This window comes from Phlebotomus argentipes, unplaced genomic scaffold, assembly GCF_947086385.1.
Source record: "Phlebotomus argentipes unplaced genomic scaffold, Phlebotomus argentipes genome assembly contig_75, whole genome shotgun sequence".
Taxonomy (NCBI): Eukaryota; Metazoa; Arthropoda; class Insecta; order Diptera; family Psychodidae; genus Phlebotomus; species Phlebotomus argentipes.
The window spans coordinates 471212-488667 of NW_026776170.1; the positions used below are offsets into that span (position 1 = coordinate 471212).

General features: G+C 37.6%; 1 protein-coding gene across 3 annotated transcripts; it reads right to left on the reverse strand.

Annotated features, from left to right (window-relative positions):
- Positions 1 to 974: 974 nt before the first annotated feature.
- Positions 975 to 17456, reverse strand: LOC132257003 (ATP-binding cassette sub-family D member 1). 3 transcript variants are annotated; one of them, XM_059753665.1, is made up of 7 exons: positions 17288 to 17456; positions 11707 to 11929; positions 9719 to 10097; positions 7376 to 7902; positions 4140 to 4361; positions 2384 to 2814; positions 975 to 1518 (listed from the first exon to the last, which is right to left on the reverse strand). In XM_059753665.1, exons 2-7 carry the CDS (start codon positions 11909 to 11911, stop codon positions 1255 to 1257), a joined length of 2028 nt encoding a protein of 675 aa, XP_059609648.1. In that variant the 5' UTR covers positions 11912 to 11929; positions 17288 to 17456; the 3' UTR covers positions 975 to 1254. The 3 variants fall into 3 exon arrangements, with proteins under 3 accessions (XP_059609648.1, XP_059609647.1, XP_059609649.1); XM_059753664.1 differs by having other exon boundaries at positions 17260 to 17456; XM_059753666.1 differs by lacking the exon at positions 17288 to 17456 and adding an exon at positions 17145 to 17246.

Consider the following 17456-nt stretch of genomic DNA (forward strand, 5'->3'; position numbering starts at 1 on the left):
CGGCTGCCCTGGATATCTGGCTTCACTCTTGACGAGGGGTGGCTTGACCAGGCTTCGGGGACTTCTTGTTCCTCGACCTAAGCATGAGACTTTTTTCTGAACCCTCTTTGTCCGGGGGGTTTCGCTTTATAATGCCCTCCCGCGTGAGGCGCGCGAGACCGTGGGGGGCATCAGGAAGTACTTTCAGGCTGCTGATCTAATCAGTGACTCATCCTAATTCATAGCTGAACGTTTTAAAGTCTCATTTCTTTTTCTTTTTTCTCAATTATCTTATACTATTGTTCTTACTCTTTGTTTGTCGATTCTTTGTCTCTTTTTCACTTTTTTTTCTTTAATTAATTAATTAATCAATTAATTAATTAATTAATTAATAAGGCAGTCCATGCAGTCACGCAGCGACACTGAACCTGTGGAGGCGGTAGAGGCATAGGACGGTGATGGAGCAGCAGCCAAACTTCACATCGACACAGACACCATCAGCAGTAGAGAAGCTCACCACTCGCTCCACGCAAGGAAGGTCATCCTTCACAAAAATAACAACCGCCCCCCCGCACGGTAGGCGTTGTTGCAGCAATGGAACAGTGTGTAGCCGCCCAACCGAAACAGCTGCAGAACGTCGTCCCCAATCCAAGTCTCCGAAACGGAAGAATCTAGGCAAAGGTTGAAAAAAATTATAAAATATACAAAAGGATCTCCTCATAAGTAATCACACAATGCATGTACTTGTTGGGTTATATGTACCAATTACTTTGTGGTGAGATTGGATCAAATTTTCCCAAGTTTAGCTAGAATTCAGGATTTCATGGTCTAACAGATGCATAGGTGATCAGTATGTTCTCGAAAGGGCCTTAGATACGAAAGTATTGTTCTGCTTTTTTCTGATGTCGCCAATCGTTGACTGGGTGCGACTTCTTGTTCTATTCCACAAACTTTTCATTATCAGCTGTATTTCACTGCGAATTCGTACTTGAAGAATAAATCATGCATTAATCATGCAAAAAAATAAAAGGTAAAACTGATCAGAAATAAAGGGAAAAGAAAAAAAAACCCTGTTTAGTGTCTTATTGTGTTTTGGTATAAGGTTGATCATTCATATTTTTCATTACTCATTGGAATAACATACTAACCAAAATGTTGTCTTCTTTACATTGAAAGAAATAAAATCATAAGAATGAGAATCAAAGTGCTTTGTGATTTGTTGAATTTTATTAAAATATAAAAACAAATATTTATAAAGAAATTAAGACTATAAAGTTACAGTGTAGTAAATGCCCAACTTCCTAGACCATCGAACTCGAGCAGATGCGTGTGAAAACGCCGGAGTGTGGGTCTATGCGTGATCGTGAGAAGCGTAATTCCCATGTTTTTAGCGGCTTCATAAATGCTACTTTCAACATCAATAGACACAGCACTAGTACATTCGTCCAACAGAGCATATCGCGGCCGATGGTAGAATAAACGAGCCATTGCCATTCGCTGCTTTTCACCACCACTCAAGATGTCTTTCCAGTCACGAACCTGCCAAAGATAGATCATAAAGAAATAAACACCTAATGTATTAAGGGAATGTGGATACTCGTTGCTTTGAATAAAATGGACTAGTAGAATGAAGACATACCCAAAAAAAAGAAATGTGGATAAGCACACGCGAACCGTATGCTCATGAAATAGTAGAGATGTATATATACAAATTTGGGACCAATCCATGCCATATGGACTAAGTAAGTGACAAAAATTGATTTTTTATAATAGTGAACCTTTGGTGAAAACCGAATGCCGATATATCTTACCCTTTAGGCGCTAGAAACTTCTTTGTTTCGACGGACGGACGGAACAACAAACGGGCAACATAAACTTACTTTTTTACGACAAATTACGAATGGTTTTCACCATTACGTTTTCACCACACAGCATTTTGCAGCGAACCATTGATCGAGTTTTTTCTCTTTAGTTACCACGCGGATCATGCTTATTCTTTCCTGCTCGCGCAACATAGTCTGCAGAATTAGTCTCTGTAGATCTCTGCTGACTGTTGCGTGAGCAGGATAGAAATACTACGCGTGGTGAAGACAGAGATAAACTCGATCAATAGTTGTTGATCAAAATGCTGTGTTTTCACTATAATAATTTGTTTTATTTTGCCTTCCAGACGGCATTTTTTGAGAAAAACGAGTTTACGAAACTTGGTATGTTTGCGTGATCGCAAATTATAATTATGGTGTATGAACATAAGTACTGTTCTTTACACGCATATAAATTTCAAGGGACAGAATAATTTGTTTTTATCATTATATTTTTAAATGTTTTTTTTTATATTATTCAATAAAATGTTGGACTCATTCATCGTAAACATTATAAACATGTCAACCTGCACTTGTATTACCTCGTCCAGATTATCTCGCTGCGCAATATGCTCAAGTGCTACCATACGTAGAATGTTACGCAGATAAAATTCATCAATTTTCTTACTTTCCATATCTTCTCGTGTGTCAGGATAAATTAACTGATCACGAAGTGTACCTATGGACATATAAGGCCGCTGTGGAATATAGAACATGCAAGGTTGAGGAGGAGTTGCGGCCGGAATGCATAGCTCCCCACCATATACGGGCCAGAGACCACTCAATATACGAAAAAGGCTAGATTTACCACAGCCATTAGGACCTGTGATAAGTACGTGCATGCCTGGATGAATGGTAACTGAAAGGCTGTCTACCACTATATCACAATTTGGTGTCACGATTGGTACGCGAGTAAGGCAGATGCTAACACCGCCTGTCGTTACTCGACCTGCTACAACAGCGGTGTTGATATCTAAAATTAAAAAAAGGTTTATATGTAAGAACGATTCAGGCATGAATATAAGTATATAAGTAGAAAGGATAGTAATCCAGTTCTCAATATATGTGTGGATAGGGGTGTCAGAAGTAGTGTAGAGGGTTATCAAGCAGAATTAAATTCTGTGAGACTGCGCGAAGAAGGCAGAAAGAATTGATACTGCGGAATCCACACTGAACAAATGTGACTGCTTCACACACACACACGAGTGTGTGTGCGTGTGGATAAATATATGGATTGACAAAATTAACGGAAACGGCCTTTTTAGTGCGAAACTTCTTCATACCAACCAGAAGCAAAACATATCCACATTAATGGACAGTTAAGTGGTGGTGTACTGTATACCTTGTCAATATGAGAGAATTTACATTGGGAAGACAGTGCAGAGGCTGAATTACAGAATGAGACAATATGAGAGGAGTGTCCGAAGTATGCGGAAGCAAGCAGGACAGACAAGAGTGGAGAATAACGTTAGCGCACTTGTCACGCACGCAAGAGAAGACGAACATGATTCCATATATGAACACACTACTATTTTGGACTGATACGTAGGAAATAAGAGACTGTATGCACTTGAAGCCCTCCACATATTTTACATTGACATAAAACGGTGAATAAAAACAGGATTATGCTGACATCAGCATAATCTATGCGAACATACTACAAAGAATTTGGGCAACTCAACAACACACAGTGTTTGTACACTATAACTATATATATATAGTTATAGTTATAAGGGCTTCGCTAACCCGAAATAGTGAAATAAAGGCGGTTTTGTGAGTGACCAATGCAGTGTGTTTGAATTTGGGCGCTCAGGACAGTCCGCTTCGATCCTATACTTCTGACTACCTTTGCTGGCGGAAATCCTGCACAACATAACAACGATATATATTATATATAATATATATATATATATATATATATATATATATATATATTATAGATATATATATATATATATATACATGACCTATACGCTCAATATTTCTAGTAGTTTGGTAAGCACAGCACTTTTCTTAATTCGTATTCCTACACAAGCTGTGATGTTCTCCAATTCATAGACATAGTAATATATCTGATAAAAAAACAATCTGTACACCCATTGTCAAACATAAATTAAATCCTCCTTACCCACCTAGAACTGAAGGCAAAATGGTATTATTGGAACATACTCTTTAGCATCAGTGATAAATAATGATCTCTTATTTATAATATTCAATAATTATTGTAATGCTAATTTCTAGTAGGTGTAGTAGCTTTTCCTTCACATTTTCTAAGAATTCTAAAATTTAAAGACTTACCACGTTGGTTACCATTGACTCTTCGACGAGTATAAACACCACGGCTCGTATCATCAAATACGACAAGCATATCAGCCACGCGGTGTGTGTAACCGGCCAGAGACACAATCTCTTTGTAGCTGGACATTAGCCGTTCGATTGCATCTGCCCCTGATATAAGCAGATTACGGGCTGTCGTCAGGTACTGTGTGCGATCACTTATACTGTCCGATGTGCCAATTCCTGGAAGTGAATACAAAAAAGATTATTTTTGGATTAATGTTCCATTAAAAAATTTGGAAAATTTTAACAAATGTTTTTATTGTGTAAATATTTGTACACATGAATAAAATGGCAATAAAATGAAAGATGTTAAAGATAGATACGGTCATTTGAAGGGAAATAAATAGTTATGCAGCACCAACAATAACCAGGAAATATCTCCTAATCGCATTGACCGAGATTCTACTAGCACGAGTGAGTGAGTTGTATATTGATACCCCAGACACCGCACAATGTGCGGAAGTAAGCTTCAGTAGACGAGCTCGGAACCAATAGACTCCGAACCCTGGCCGAGGTGCCATGCGCCAAAAGCGAGGAGAGATATCGAGGGCAACCAGTCTCCAGGAGGCGACAGATGAAGGTGATAGCCCTTAGTTTAAGTAGATTCGGAAGATCACAACCAATTAGGACACTACTGTAGGGAGAGATATGATCTCTGGGCCCCAGACCACAGACGTAGTGAGTACAGTTGTTGAAGGCTACCGACAACTGCCTGATGGACGCGCTGTCAGCAGCATAAAAGAGTTCTGGCCCGTATGTGAACTGAGGGATCAAGAGCGACCTGGCGAGAAGGAGTCTGGTGTCATGAGAAGTGACATCCCGGAAGCGTTTTAGGGAGTATAGCGAGAAATTTACCTTGCGTCGCAAGGAAGAGACATGATCGGATCAAGTGAGATGGGAATTGAAGAATATGCCCAGATTGCGTACGTTTTCTACAAGGGGGTTTACCTCACCTCTAAGAGTAAGAGGGTGAGTAAAGAAATTATGAGAAGGTTGACAGACAACGATGGCCTGGGACATTTTTGGATTAAGAGCCAAGCCATTGGCAAGCGACCAGCGATCAACAGCAAAGAGATTTGAATTCATCAAATCGAAGGCATGGGAAGGATTGCAAGGGTCACCTTCTACATATATTTAAAGGTCATCTGCATATGGATGAAAAAGACAGTCATTCGAGACAGCAGGTAGATCAATGATAAACATAGAAAAGAGCAGGAGGCCTAGGATTCAGCCTTGACCAATTCCGCTATATTCATCGCCTTCGTAGTATCGAGCTAAATGTGTCTTTCATATTTCACCATTAGACATATGGCAAATGACAAGCCAATTGCATAAATCGAAGAACATCATGTGCGTTTGTCTGCATTTCACGCATGTGATGCTTCTGCTAATAAGCATGTCTAGTAGAGAATATTTTCCTACACCCAAATGTTGGCATCCTATATAGCAAAATAAAAATATTTTCGTCCATTATCCTCAAGTTTTTTTTTTAGGTAACCGAGAAATAAAAGCTTCGAGCATACCTATCGCACTGATAATGCCTTAAATCAAGCCTCAAATTATCAAATAGCTCAGTATGATGCCAGACGCTCTAATTTATTACATATTAAGCGTAAAAGATTTCATGTGATTTCCTCGAAATGTACTCAGGATGGTGGTGCTTCACACGGTTCGGAAAGACTTCAGGAAACAGGATAAAAAAACTCCGTGAGGGTCATGTCATTTTCCTAATTAATGTTTTCGGCACATATTTCAAATCACTCTTTAATTCATCAGGTAAACACATTTAAAAACAAAAGAATTAATACTTGGTTTCCTTACTTTTATCTGATTAATTAAAAGTCAACAAAATAGGATTTGTAGTCGGATTTGCAATAGTCCCAGCCTATTGGCTATAGTCGGCTGATCTGGGGCAATGTGTGTTAGGTGCACCTGACTCAGCTGCTGAGAGCCCAAAAGTCTATCCTGAGGATAATAGGACGCTCCGTCCGGAGGGCGCTCTCCTGACCTCTGTTTCAGAAGTCGGAGATTCTCCCTCTGTGTCACTTATATGTGTCCAGGGTTGAGAGCACTTATTTGGGCGCCCAGGCTGGTCTGAAACCTAGCTGCGGGCTGTTCGGCCCCTCGGTTGGAGAGAGAGGAAGGGAATTCCTGACAGTCCCTAGGCCACACTCGGAGCGCATCAGAAGGTCGATAAACTACTCCGCTCCGACCATAATCAACAATGTGATACGCGAGGGTGTTGGTCTCAGCAGGACTCCATTGTTAACACTAATAGGATGAAAATGAATGCATGAAAACGTCTTCTCTGGCTCAAAATCTGTTGAAAAATATAATGTACATGCATCTCGACGTTATTTCTGTCTGTCCGCTGCTAGATGGACAAACCGTTTTCTCGGTAGATTTCTTCAATGCTTAATTTGCTGTAGAAGCACCCCAAAATACACTGAAAATGAAAAATTTATATTCATTGGTTAGTTTGCTTTTAAAATCAGAGTAAACCTTGATCCAAAGTAATAGAACTGTCGTCCTTGCATTTGATTATGACTTACCTCCTGAACTATGCCCACAATTAGTAGATTTTCACGAGTTTTAACGGTTGTTTACAATGTTTGACACGCACCATTAAGTGACATGCCGAAAATAACCCGAGAAAGCGCGCTGTCTAGCGGTCCATTACAACTCTTGCTTTAAACGTTCATGTGACCCTCGCGTGTGTAATTCAACGTTTCAACAGAGATTTGGATGTTCCGGGACGAGTATGGTAAATCTGATCTAACAGAAATAAATTCGATCATGTCTCTCCTTATGAGAGTTTGGTTCTGGGTACGCTAATTTTGAGCTACTTAGAATGCAGAGCCGTTGATTTTATGTCGTTCTGTCTGTCAGGTTTTCTTTCTCCAGGTCCCGAAATAGAAAAGTTGCATTCTCCACGATTCTGTCTTTGCGGCGGAAATCGTCTTATGAAACGCGCTCCCGCGCAAATGGAAGAGACATCATTGCTCCCCACATATAATATTCATTTTAATTTTTGGGCAATTCTATAATCACAATTGTTGTAACCAATTAGATAATCGAGAGGACAATCTTTCATATTAGCGTAAATAAATTGAATTGAATTTATGACGCAATTGTTGTATAAAGCTTTTTGTTAAGTAAATGAAGTGAAAAAAGATTTTTTTTAATATACTCACGGGATCGATTGGTAGTAAGAATAGGCAAAGATACCATTACCATTCCTGTGCCCGACCATACATATTTCATAAAGAACTGCTCCAGCATCACAAACCAGAGACGTTGTTCAAAGATGCGATTCATGTGGCGTGTTAAATTGTCATAAGCTTCACGAAGTTGTTGCAATTCAACCCGGTGGCCACCGTAGAAAGCAATTTCCTCTGCGTGTGTAATAATGCGAGAGTGAATATGTCTCAGATATCCGTATCGACTGGCTTCTTCGGCTACCAGATAACCAAATTTCGGTGATACCAAACGTAACACATGTGCAGTGGTGCTTATTACGACGAATGCTAAAATCGGTCCTGAAAACATGCTAGCACGCATTCGTTGCGAAGATCGCGCCATAGCCAGACCAATCAAAAGTAGATCGAAGCATGGTTTTGTCAGGTGGCTGTATAAATGTGCTACGGAACTTGCAAAGGTAGCAATATCGTCAGTTAGTAGCTGATCAGCATTCTCAATGCGCGAATCGAGATTTGAGCACCTGAAATTATAATGTATTATCAGCTAACTCTGCATGATTACATAGGATTGTATTTGTTTTTTATTTTTATTTCTATTACATTACCGTATGCGTCTTTTTGAAATAGGAGAAAGGTATTACATTTCAGAGAAGAGTGCAATTTTACATAATGAACAATTTACCACATGGTATAATTCTATTTTTAAACTTAGGTAATTCGACGGTTAAAATTTTGCTATACTTAGATATTGCACTTGATTCCTCAAAATTTGTTTCTTTCTGATTTATTTCGTTCTGTACACAAAATCTTTCTTCAGAAATTCAATAAATCCAATGCGTAAGGTCCACTTTAGACTTTCTCGCTTACTATAAATTTACAGACACGACCAATGGATGAGGGTTCAACCCACTTAGGTGCTCAGAAACTGTTGTTAACACTTGTGTGCTTTTATTTTTTCTTTCTCTTCACTTTGTAAGAGATGGGGAAGAAAGCCTATTCGACCGATGAAAGAGCTTTTCCTCCATTTTGCTCTGGAGCTTGGTCATCAACGCTTAGACGTCAGTGGACGCAAAGAACGCTCGCAAAAGCTTTGTACTTATAAGCGATTAATAAACATATTCTATATATTCTATTCTATTTTGAGAAGTGAAAATTATGTGTTTCAACCATTTTGCTTTTGACCACATTCGTATGCGGAAATGTGGTCAAATGTAAACCCACGGGTTTCGTATTTTCATTTGGTATACTATTTATCGGCGTAATTTAAATGTTACTGCTCAAAATTTTGTCATATTCTTTCCTTTTTCAGTAGATATTTACAAAAGTTGTGAAATTTCGGTAACAAGGTAGAAAAAATGCGAAAGGGTGTATAGTTTCACCAGACCGTCCTAGGTACTTGGGTGCTCGTCGTATTCCAAGAGGAGCTGATCTGTAGGTGCCGCTATAATTAGCGGTTACGTGGCCGCGACATCTATGATCACCGATTGTGCTCTGTCGCGCTACTACAACACCATGCGCCGAAGTCTCAAATCTCTACGAATTACGAAAACACATGATTGAGATGCCAAATAATGCATGAGGCCACACATAGGATCTATGTAAGCATATAAAGGGAGTCCGTCAAGCCATAGAAAGACGTGGAACTGGAAAATCTTAACTAAACACAAAAATATATTCAAACAACATCTGGGAAAAGATTAATGGGCGATAAAGGCAAGAATATCCGTAGCAGTACAGCCTTGAAATATAAAAAAAAAATATTCGGGAAGAGGAGATGGAGAATATCACAATTGCAAAGATTATATTGGTGAAGAATTATATTAGAAACTCAATCAGTGCAAAGAATGTAAGAAAAAGTGATGGATCGCTGAAGTGAGAGAGTAGTGAAGGACCGCAGTAACCAAATTAAAAGTTTTATCACACAATTTATAAAATAAATATCACAAATACATAATTTCGGACCCGATGAAGCACGCAAAGCCCCCGAACCGTCGTAAGGTCATAAACGTGTGAGGAGAACATAGGCCATTCCGTGTTTTAAAATGAATTGTGCATCTGCTATATTCACTTTGTTCTGAGATATTTTATCTATTACTGAGAATAACTGTGTTATAAATCTCAAATTCTGGAATTCAAATTTCATAAAAAATCTATAAAATCTAAGTATTTTCTAATAATGTTTAAAAAAAAAAAATATTGTGTACATTTATTTTTTACCGCTTCAATCTTTTTAGCACTTTAATTAATATTTTCACATTTGCAACTGTCTGAATTAGGAAAAGTTTAAAGCCAGATTGCATAGAGCATCAGCATGATCTTAATTTGTTTTTATCTTACCTGTAAAACACTTGATTGTTGAAGTACAGACGATAGACGTGATTAACAAGGCGAGTTCGAAATGCTAGAGCCAGACGATTTTCAAGGTACCGAATCATAGAGTTCACAAAAGTAGCGGGTACCGCTATTCCTAACCATTGCAATAACATTTTTGAGAAGGCGCGAACATCCCGCTGCACAATATACTTCACCATGCGACCCTCCATTGCAGCAACAGTTATAGATAGAAAAGTTCGGGATATGAGACAAGCAGTATGTGCACCAAGAAGAGCTGTTTCACGGCAGAGAGTACGAGGAACCATTATACGTATGAGCCGTATCAATGCCATTACGAATTCACGATTAAGTCCAGGTTGAGGTCGTTCTATCAGATGGTTTTCTAAAGAAAGGTTTTTGGTTAGAAGGTTGCATAATTGTATTGGAACAAAAAATAAAGTAGTAAATAGCTCAGGTTTGTTAGAACAATTTCACTTTTCAAAATGTGTATACAGTGAATTGAGAAAATAGCACAATTATTATACTATAATAAAACACTGTAATAATAATAATATAATTTTATCTAAAACAAAGTATTCATATGACGTTGTTCCGTTTGGAATGCACTACATTTATTTTTGAAACATATATATATAATATATATATATATATATATATATATATATATAATAATATAACTATATATATATAACTATATATATATATATATATACTATTTATCCACTCTTTTGACGAAAACGAGGGAAATAAGGCTAAAAGTGAGGGTTCTAATCTATTATACTTTTATGTCAATGCCATCGAATATGGTTAACGGTTTAATCAAAAAACCACGTCAAAATTTAATTAGCCACATTGCGGATACTTTGCGTTTTCCATTTTATCTATAGCCGATATTGGCGTGAAAAAAGTGCTTTTTCAGTGTCTTTAGGGGCCGTATTTTTACACTCCTCTGTATCTCCGTTGTCCTTCTTGTCAAGAAGGATCTTGAGACCTTCTTGAGAAGAAGCGCCGTTACAATTGTGAAAAATACCCATTTCGCCGATAACATGTCCGATCCTACGCAACGGAATAGAGAGGAATAGGAGAAGGATTAACTGTTCGCGTCGACGTCGCCGATTACGCCACATTGTATAGCGAGGATGTCGCGCTCAAGTGAGCAGCGTGACGAGAAATGCGCTTTGACGTTTATGTGCACGTCGCGTAACCCCCCCTAAGATTGTGTGAGCCTCCGCGCATGTTCACGAGAAAGGAAAGGAAGATCGCGGCTCATCATCGACCACAGCACTTCCGCGTGTGAAGAGGAATGTCTTCGAAAGGACTATGAATTTCTCACATCAGATGAGAATTTAGGACAGAGGTCTTTTGCTCTATATCGTTTTTGCGGCCTATTTGTGTAACTTCCCCTTTAGAGATAATACGCCTCCTATCCTCAACTATAGTCCCTAAAATAGTAGTTGTCCTTTTCCTGTCTTCATCTGCTACTCTTTCTCTCGTAGCCTAATCATTGTAAATCAGCATGGAAAGACCAATACATAAATTTTTTTTTGTAATTGTGATGCCTTGGAATTTGGGCACTTAGAAAGGGTTCTTTTCAGCCCCTCTGGTTTGTAGTCATTGAATAGTGTAATAGGAAAGTGTGTTGCTTTCTTGGATTTTATTAATAAAAAATTCACTCAAATTTGCAGTAAACGAGAATGACCAATATATTCGTACATATACCCTGACAGATGTAAATGTATAAATGTCTAGTGGCATAGTCAAAATATAATTAATGGTTTTCCTGATTCAAAATATAATTGAAACAGCCAAAAATTTCAGAAGGAAAAAGCAGCATTGCGATACTCTACAAATAACATTAACCGCAAATTTTTATTCAATATTTTATAGTCCAATTTGATAATTGTTGAAAACAAAACTATATCATAATCTCAATTAAACTACTTTATAGTCAACGCCGGTTAAATTGTTCGAATATTTATTTAGTATATTACCTGTTTCTGTCACATTTACAGTTTTATCAGTTTCGTTGTTGTTGTCAGAAGTGGATCTTGGTATCATTGTAATACGTTTTAAGGGTCGTCCTGCAACCCATATTGTGTATATCGTCATTGCGCACCCAACAAGTGTCCATGAAAGACGTTCACGTGAAAAGCCGCATCGTTCCATTTCATCCAGAAGCTTTGACGCCACAGCCATGCTTTCGTCCAATGTGATCTGTAAAAAAAGTTAATAAATATTTTTATTATTACTATTATAGTTATTATTGAGATTAATGCCTTAAACGGTGGTCAGATATACTTTTGCTATTCTAAATAGTTGAAGCGTTTTTTAAACCTTTTAAACGAATCTAAGATTGCTTAAATTAGACAACTATGACCATATTTATAGCGTAGTCATAATCGAAACTCGATAGCGCCATAACTCTGCTCCTATTACATCAGATAAAAGTTATGAATTATTACATAATATTATCGGGGTTTACATCACTTTCAAGATCATTTCTAATATCTTGGTTTTCATCGGGCCACAGAAACCCACTGGCAAGGGATTTATTAATTGACTGCCTCACATCACGCATCAAAAGGCGTAGAGTAGTGGATTTTATTGTTGTCTAAGTTATATTTATGTTCAAATCTTACATGTAAATGTAATTTAAATACTGGAACCTGTCATTGGACTTTTCCCAGCCAAATCATTTCATTTATTGTTAAATACTTAAGGATAAAAAGTTTGTGATAATAAAGAGGAAATTAAAATAAAACAAAATCTTGATTTTCATACAAAGAAAAACATCTCTCATGAAATCAACTCTGGAAAACTAAATATGACAAAAAAAATGTGATGAAATTTTTTCAGTTTGTCGTTCCGCCCATCTGTCCGTCCGTCGCCACATATGGGATTCTAGCTCCTAAACAATTAGAGATATTGACATGCAATTTGAAGCAAAACTTCAAAATATGTGGTCTGGCAGACACAGAAGTGGTCAAATCCAACTCGCCATTTTCAAAACCGAAAAAAAACATTTATCTCATTGGCTGTGTCTGTATGGTATGGATCAAACTCAAATTTCAGTAAATTCTAGAAAGAACCAAGACATTATTAACAAATTGCCACTTAAGAACCTAGGTCGCGCCTGGCAAAGCCGAATAGGAATGTCGCGCGCGATTTTTACCTATCGTGTGCGGAATTTCGGAGGCGCGCCGACCTTTAGTAGCGCGCTTAATATGCTATAGGAGACCTTAGTAAATGAAATTTGAACAATTCACGAAGGTCGCCGCAGCCTGCGGCTTCGCCGACCCATATGACGTTTAAAAGGATGACGAATGTATGTTATTTCAAATAGTTGTAAAGTTTTTACAAGAGTTTTCTAACGAGCCCAATATCATTATGATCGAGTAAATAGAACCGAAGGTTTGATGTAAATTATAACTTATTTTTAGAGACGTCATGACATGGACTACCACATACTAAAATCTCATCAAAATGCATAACAGATTTGCCGAGATACAGGAGTTAAAAGTTTTTCCACTTTGACGGCATTCGTTATAACGTTATAGACTACTAGATTGTAGCCTAGTAGAGGGCGTCGAAATACACCTTTTAGTGAAGAGATGATCAAAATCGGTTGATAAATAGCGGAGCTAAAGGCCGGTAAAAATGTAAACTTTGATCTTCCATATTTCCGCTCATAAAACTTCAGACCCCACACGTAGGATATCATTAGAAATGTCTCGGCTTCAGCTATACCATAAAAAAATTAAAAAAAGAAAACAACATTTTCCGAGTTATTCGAATCTGAAATTTTGAAAATGGTTTTTTTCGATTTTAGCGACTCTAGCGGTGGTCCTACCAAGTTATGATGTTCAGGTGGGAGATGGCAGTTTAAAAGGCCTTTGGAATGAATTCCAAATCATTCCAATCAGTTAGTTAGAAACGGAGTAATGGCCATTTAAAGTTTAAAAATTTAAGCCTTTAAAACTAGGGTCTGGAAGGACCAAGGTCCTCGAGTGGCGGTTCAAATTCGGTTAAAATTTGAACCAAATCCATGTCATAGGGGCTGAGTAAATTGGGAAAATACTTTTGGTGGTGTTCAAAATGGCGAACGGAAGGGTAGGGGGTTGGATTTGACATCACCATTCTCTAGCCGCAGTAAAACTTCTGACCTTTGGTAAAAAGCGCATGTCGATATCTTTTGCCGTTTAGGCGCCACAAGTCCGACGTACGGACCGAAGGACAGCAACTAAGAAAAATGTGACCACACTCTTTTTCGTTATGTTTCGTCATTATGGTATATTTTGCGAGTTTTTGTATTTTGAGCGATCACAAGTACAGCGGGCTTTTCCCAGTGATGCGGTGTTGAGAATTCATATTTTGTTGATTGAAAGAAATTTTTTCATAATAAAAGCGTTTTTTTTTATCAAAGGCGTATAAACAAATTCGTGGAAATGTAGAGTATGATATCACATAAAAAAAACTCTAGCCAATATACTATATTTGTCAATGAGGTTAAACCGCTTTGTGATATCGATTATAGTTCTTTTTATAGGGAAAAAATTTTATATGCAACATATATGTGGCCAGTATAATCAAATTGCGATGAGGGACTAACGATCTGGAGCAAGTTCAGCAATTGTTCACATCATGCTACGCGACTTGATCTGAATATTTAAATCTGTCAAACAGACAAAAGTAGTTATATTTTGCATATTGCTATAATAGATGATATGAATACTATACAATTTTTATTCGAATGTCTACTCAATATTGACATTTTACATTTTTCCAACATCTTACATAATGTTGCGAATGGTGTATTTTCCGAAGTAAGCAAAAGCGGCAGAATCAAATCACCCACGTCTAGTTGCCTCAGTGAAATCAAGAGCAGGAAATCAGGTTGAAGTAAATACATTTGAAAAATGTTGTTATTTAGGGCCACGTCCTTTAGTCCAGAAGTTGAACTAATTCTATAATATTTTGATGCACTTTTGGAGGAATTCACCTCAAAATATTATATGAGGATATTTCTAATCCTGATTTAAATTTATTTTTTGTCTATTTTAAAGCTTTAAGCGGCCACGGGCATTCTTGCCCATATGGTCTTTTGAATTGATTTTAATAACTCGTTGTGCTGTTCTTGTTAATGTTAGTTCGAAAAAGAGAGTGTAATAAAAATTTGTTTTACAAATGATATTGGTTTTTAGCTTCTTTTCTCCGATAGTATCTTCTGCAATATGTCTTGCAGCTGACTGATCCCTTTCTACAACAATCTATCGCAATAGATGTCGCTCCGTCCAAAGCCATACTTCGCAGTCAGTGCTACAATGTTTTGCAAACTTTGGTTACATCTCACCAAAAATGATACATTTTCTTCCATTTGTTAAAGTATTGGCCTCAGATACGGTAAAAAATATAAAACGCACGATAGTACAACTGTCTGTGCGACTCAATAAGTGCCGAGCGGCTGTTCTAACCATCCTAGCTGTGAAACACAAAACTTGTGATTCCTTTACACGCCGAACAGACTGGGGTTTTTACATTGATTACACGAGCCCGGGACTTTTTTACGCCCTTACGGAAGCTTTTTTCCCAAAATGCTTATTCCGGCCAATTTTTGCTCGGGAAGATCGCGGTAAACGATCAGATCACCTTCGCTCTGCACTTATCTACCGTTGCATAGAAATTTCCACCGAAAAAACTCTCATTTTCGTGAAAAACATGTTAATATATTCAGCGGTGTGACAGAGTGAAAAAGAGAATCGACACTGTAGGGTGCCTTTTTCAAGTGTCGTCACAGCTCGGGTTATTAGCACAACCGCTCGGCACTCGTCGGACTGTTCTACTATTGTGCCAATGTGTTTGAATGTCACTCCAAGGCCAATATTTTGGAGATTGACAAGAAATGTTTAGTTTTTCGGGGAAATGTGTGAGCAAGATGTGAAGAATATTGCAAAGAACTGAGAGTGAAAGATGTTTTCTGACAAGAAGTTGCATCTTCTGCGAAGAATTAGTGACAAAGGCTGGTCAACTGCACGGCAAGTTGCAGAAGATGAGCTTAGAGAGAAATTGCCGAAGAACGTCTTCCGTGCACATATTCTTCAGCATCACTCCAATGAATTGCTGACAAACTGAAATAGGACGATTTCTGGAGGAAAAGAATCACTGTGGAGCGATTTTTAAACAACGCGAGAACCCGCGGTAGACGCTGAACAAGCCATCAGATATTGAGAGCGAGGCAAATCATCAGTTTTTATCAGGAAATCCTTCGTCCCGAATTAAAATTTACGGTGAGTAATTAAAATCAAATTAAATCATGATTAGAAGTTATTGATTATGATATTTTCAGGGGAATTCTTCCAAGATCTGTCCAAAATATTGCAGTACCAGTTCACCTTCTGTACTTTCCTGGACCAAAAGACGCCGCGAATAAAGATCAACGCTTTTTGATGGAGTGTGATTCAACCTGATTCCCGGCTCTAGATCTCGCTGACGCTCTCGCTAGCGTTTACTCGGAAAATTCGCCATCCGCAATATTAAATACAGAATTTGCAATATAATGAATCACGATCTTTATATTTTTTGGCCAAATTATTAAAAAAAAATCATGTAAAAATTGGTATTAAATGCATCAACTTCCACAAAAAATAATGCTTGGTTGTTTTGTATAGTTTAAATTTTGTGAGGAAATAAGAGAAATAAAAACACTGCATAGAATGCACTTCAAATTTGTGTTTTTAGATATGATAGAGCATAATATTATAAATTTGGTAGATTTTATATCGATTCGCGGAATCATTTGCTGTCTGAAAAGTATAACTGGATGTTTTTTTTATTGCGCCGAGTTTTGCATTAAAATCGGCGCTGTGTGTCTCACTGTAGCACAGAAGCACGAAAGCTCAAAAGCGTTAGAGTAAAAAATGGTCTTAGAGCGAGTGCCCTAGAGAGAAGTCCCCGCTCGCAAAAAGTCCCTCGACTGTTATAAAGGTTGAATCTGTTCGGCGTGTTAACAAGTTTTTCGCAAAAATTTAAAGTTTTAACATTGGAAATTTCTATGCAACGAAAGAGAAGTCATGATAGAGACGGTCCGATCACTTAAGTAAGTAAGATAGAGAGGTGTACAGTGAAGGTGATCAGATATTTTCCCGCGATCTTGCCAGGCTAAAATTGCCCAAAAAATTAATTTTGCGAAAAAATTCTCACAAGGCTGAAAAAGTTCCGGGCCTGCGTAATCAACGTAAAAAAATATAGTCTTATCGACATATTCATGGAAATCTTTTTTTTATAAAAACTATATACATGCTCACTCGTCTTTAAACAGAAATATTAATTAGTTTGTGATGAAATATAATTTGCTCCTGTAATCAAAACAATTGAATCACATTGGTTTTAATAATAAATATGTAGGAAGTACAGTGATTGATAAACTTAAAACCTTGTAGCTGAGTTTCTCCAGTTGGGTAAAGTTTGAAGAAGGTCTCTGACAGATACTATGTATGCTATTTTTTTACTACACAATAGATAAGATCTGAATGTTTGATTATTCTTACTTGTCACTAGACAAAAATGAAACAGAACCTTTGGTGACAGTGAATAGAAATCACGGGATGCTAATTAGATCAGCTCAAACACATTAAGCAATCCCTATCAAGTGAAACTTCAGGGACAGCACTGTATAGCGAGATAGTAGCACTTCACGTTACGTTATGATCGACACTGGGCAGAACAAAGCAAACATCAACGTGTT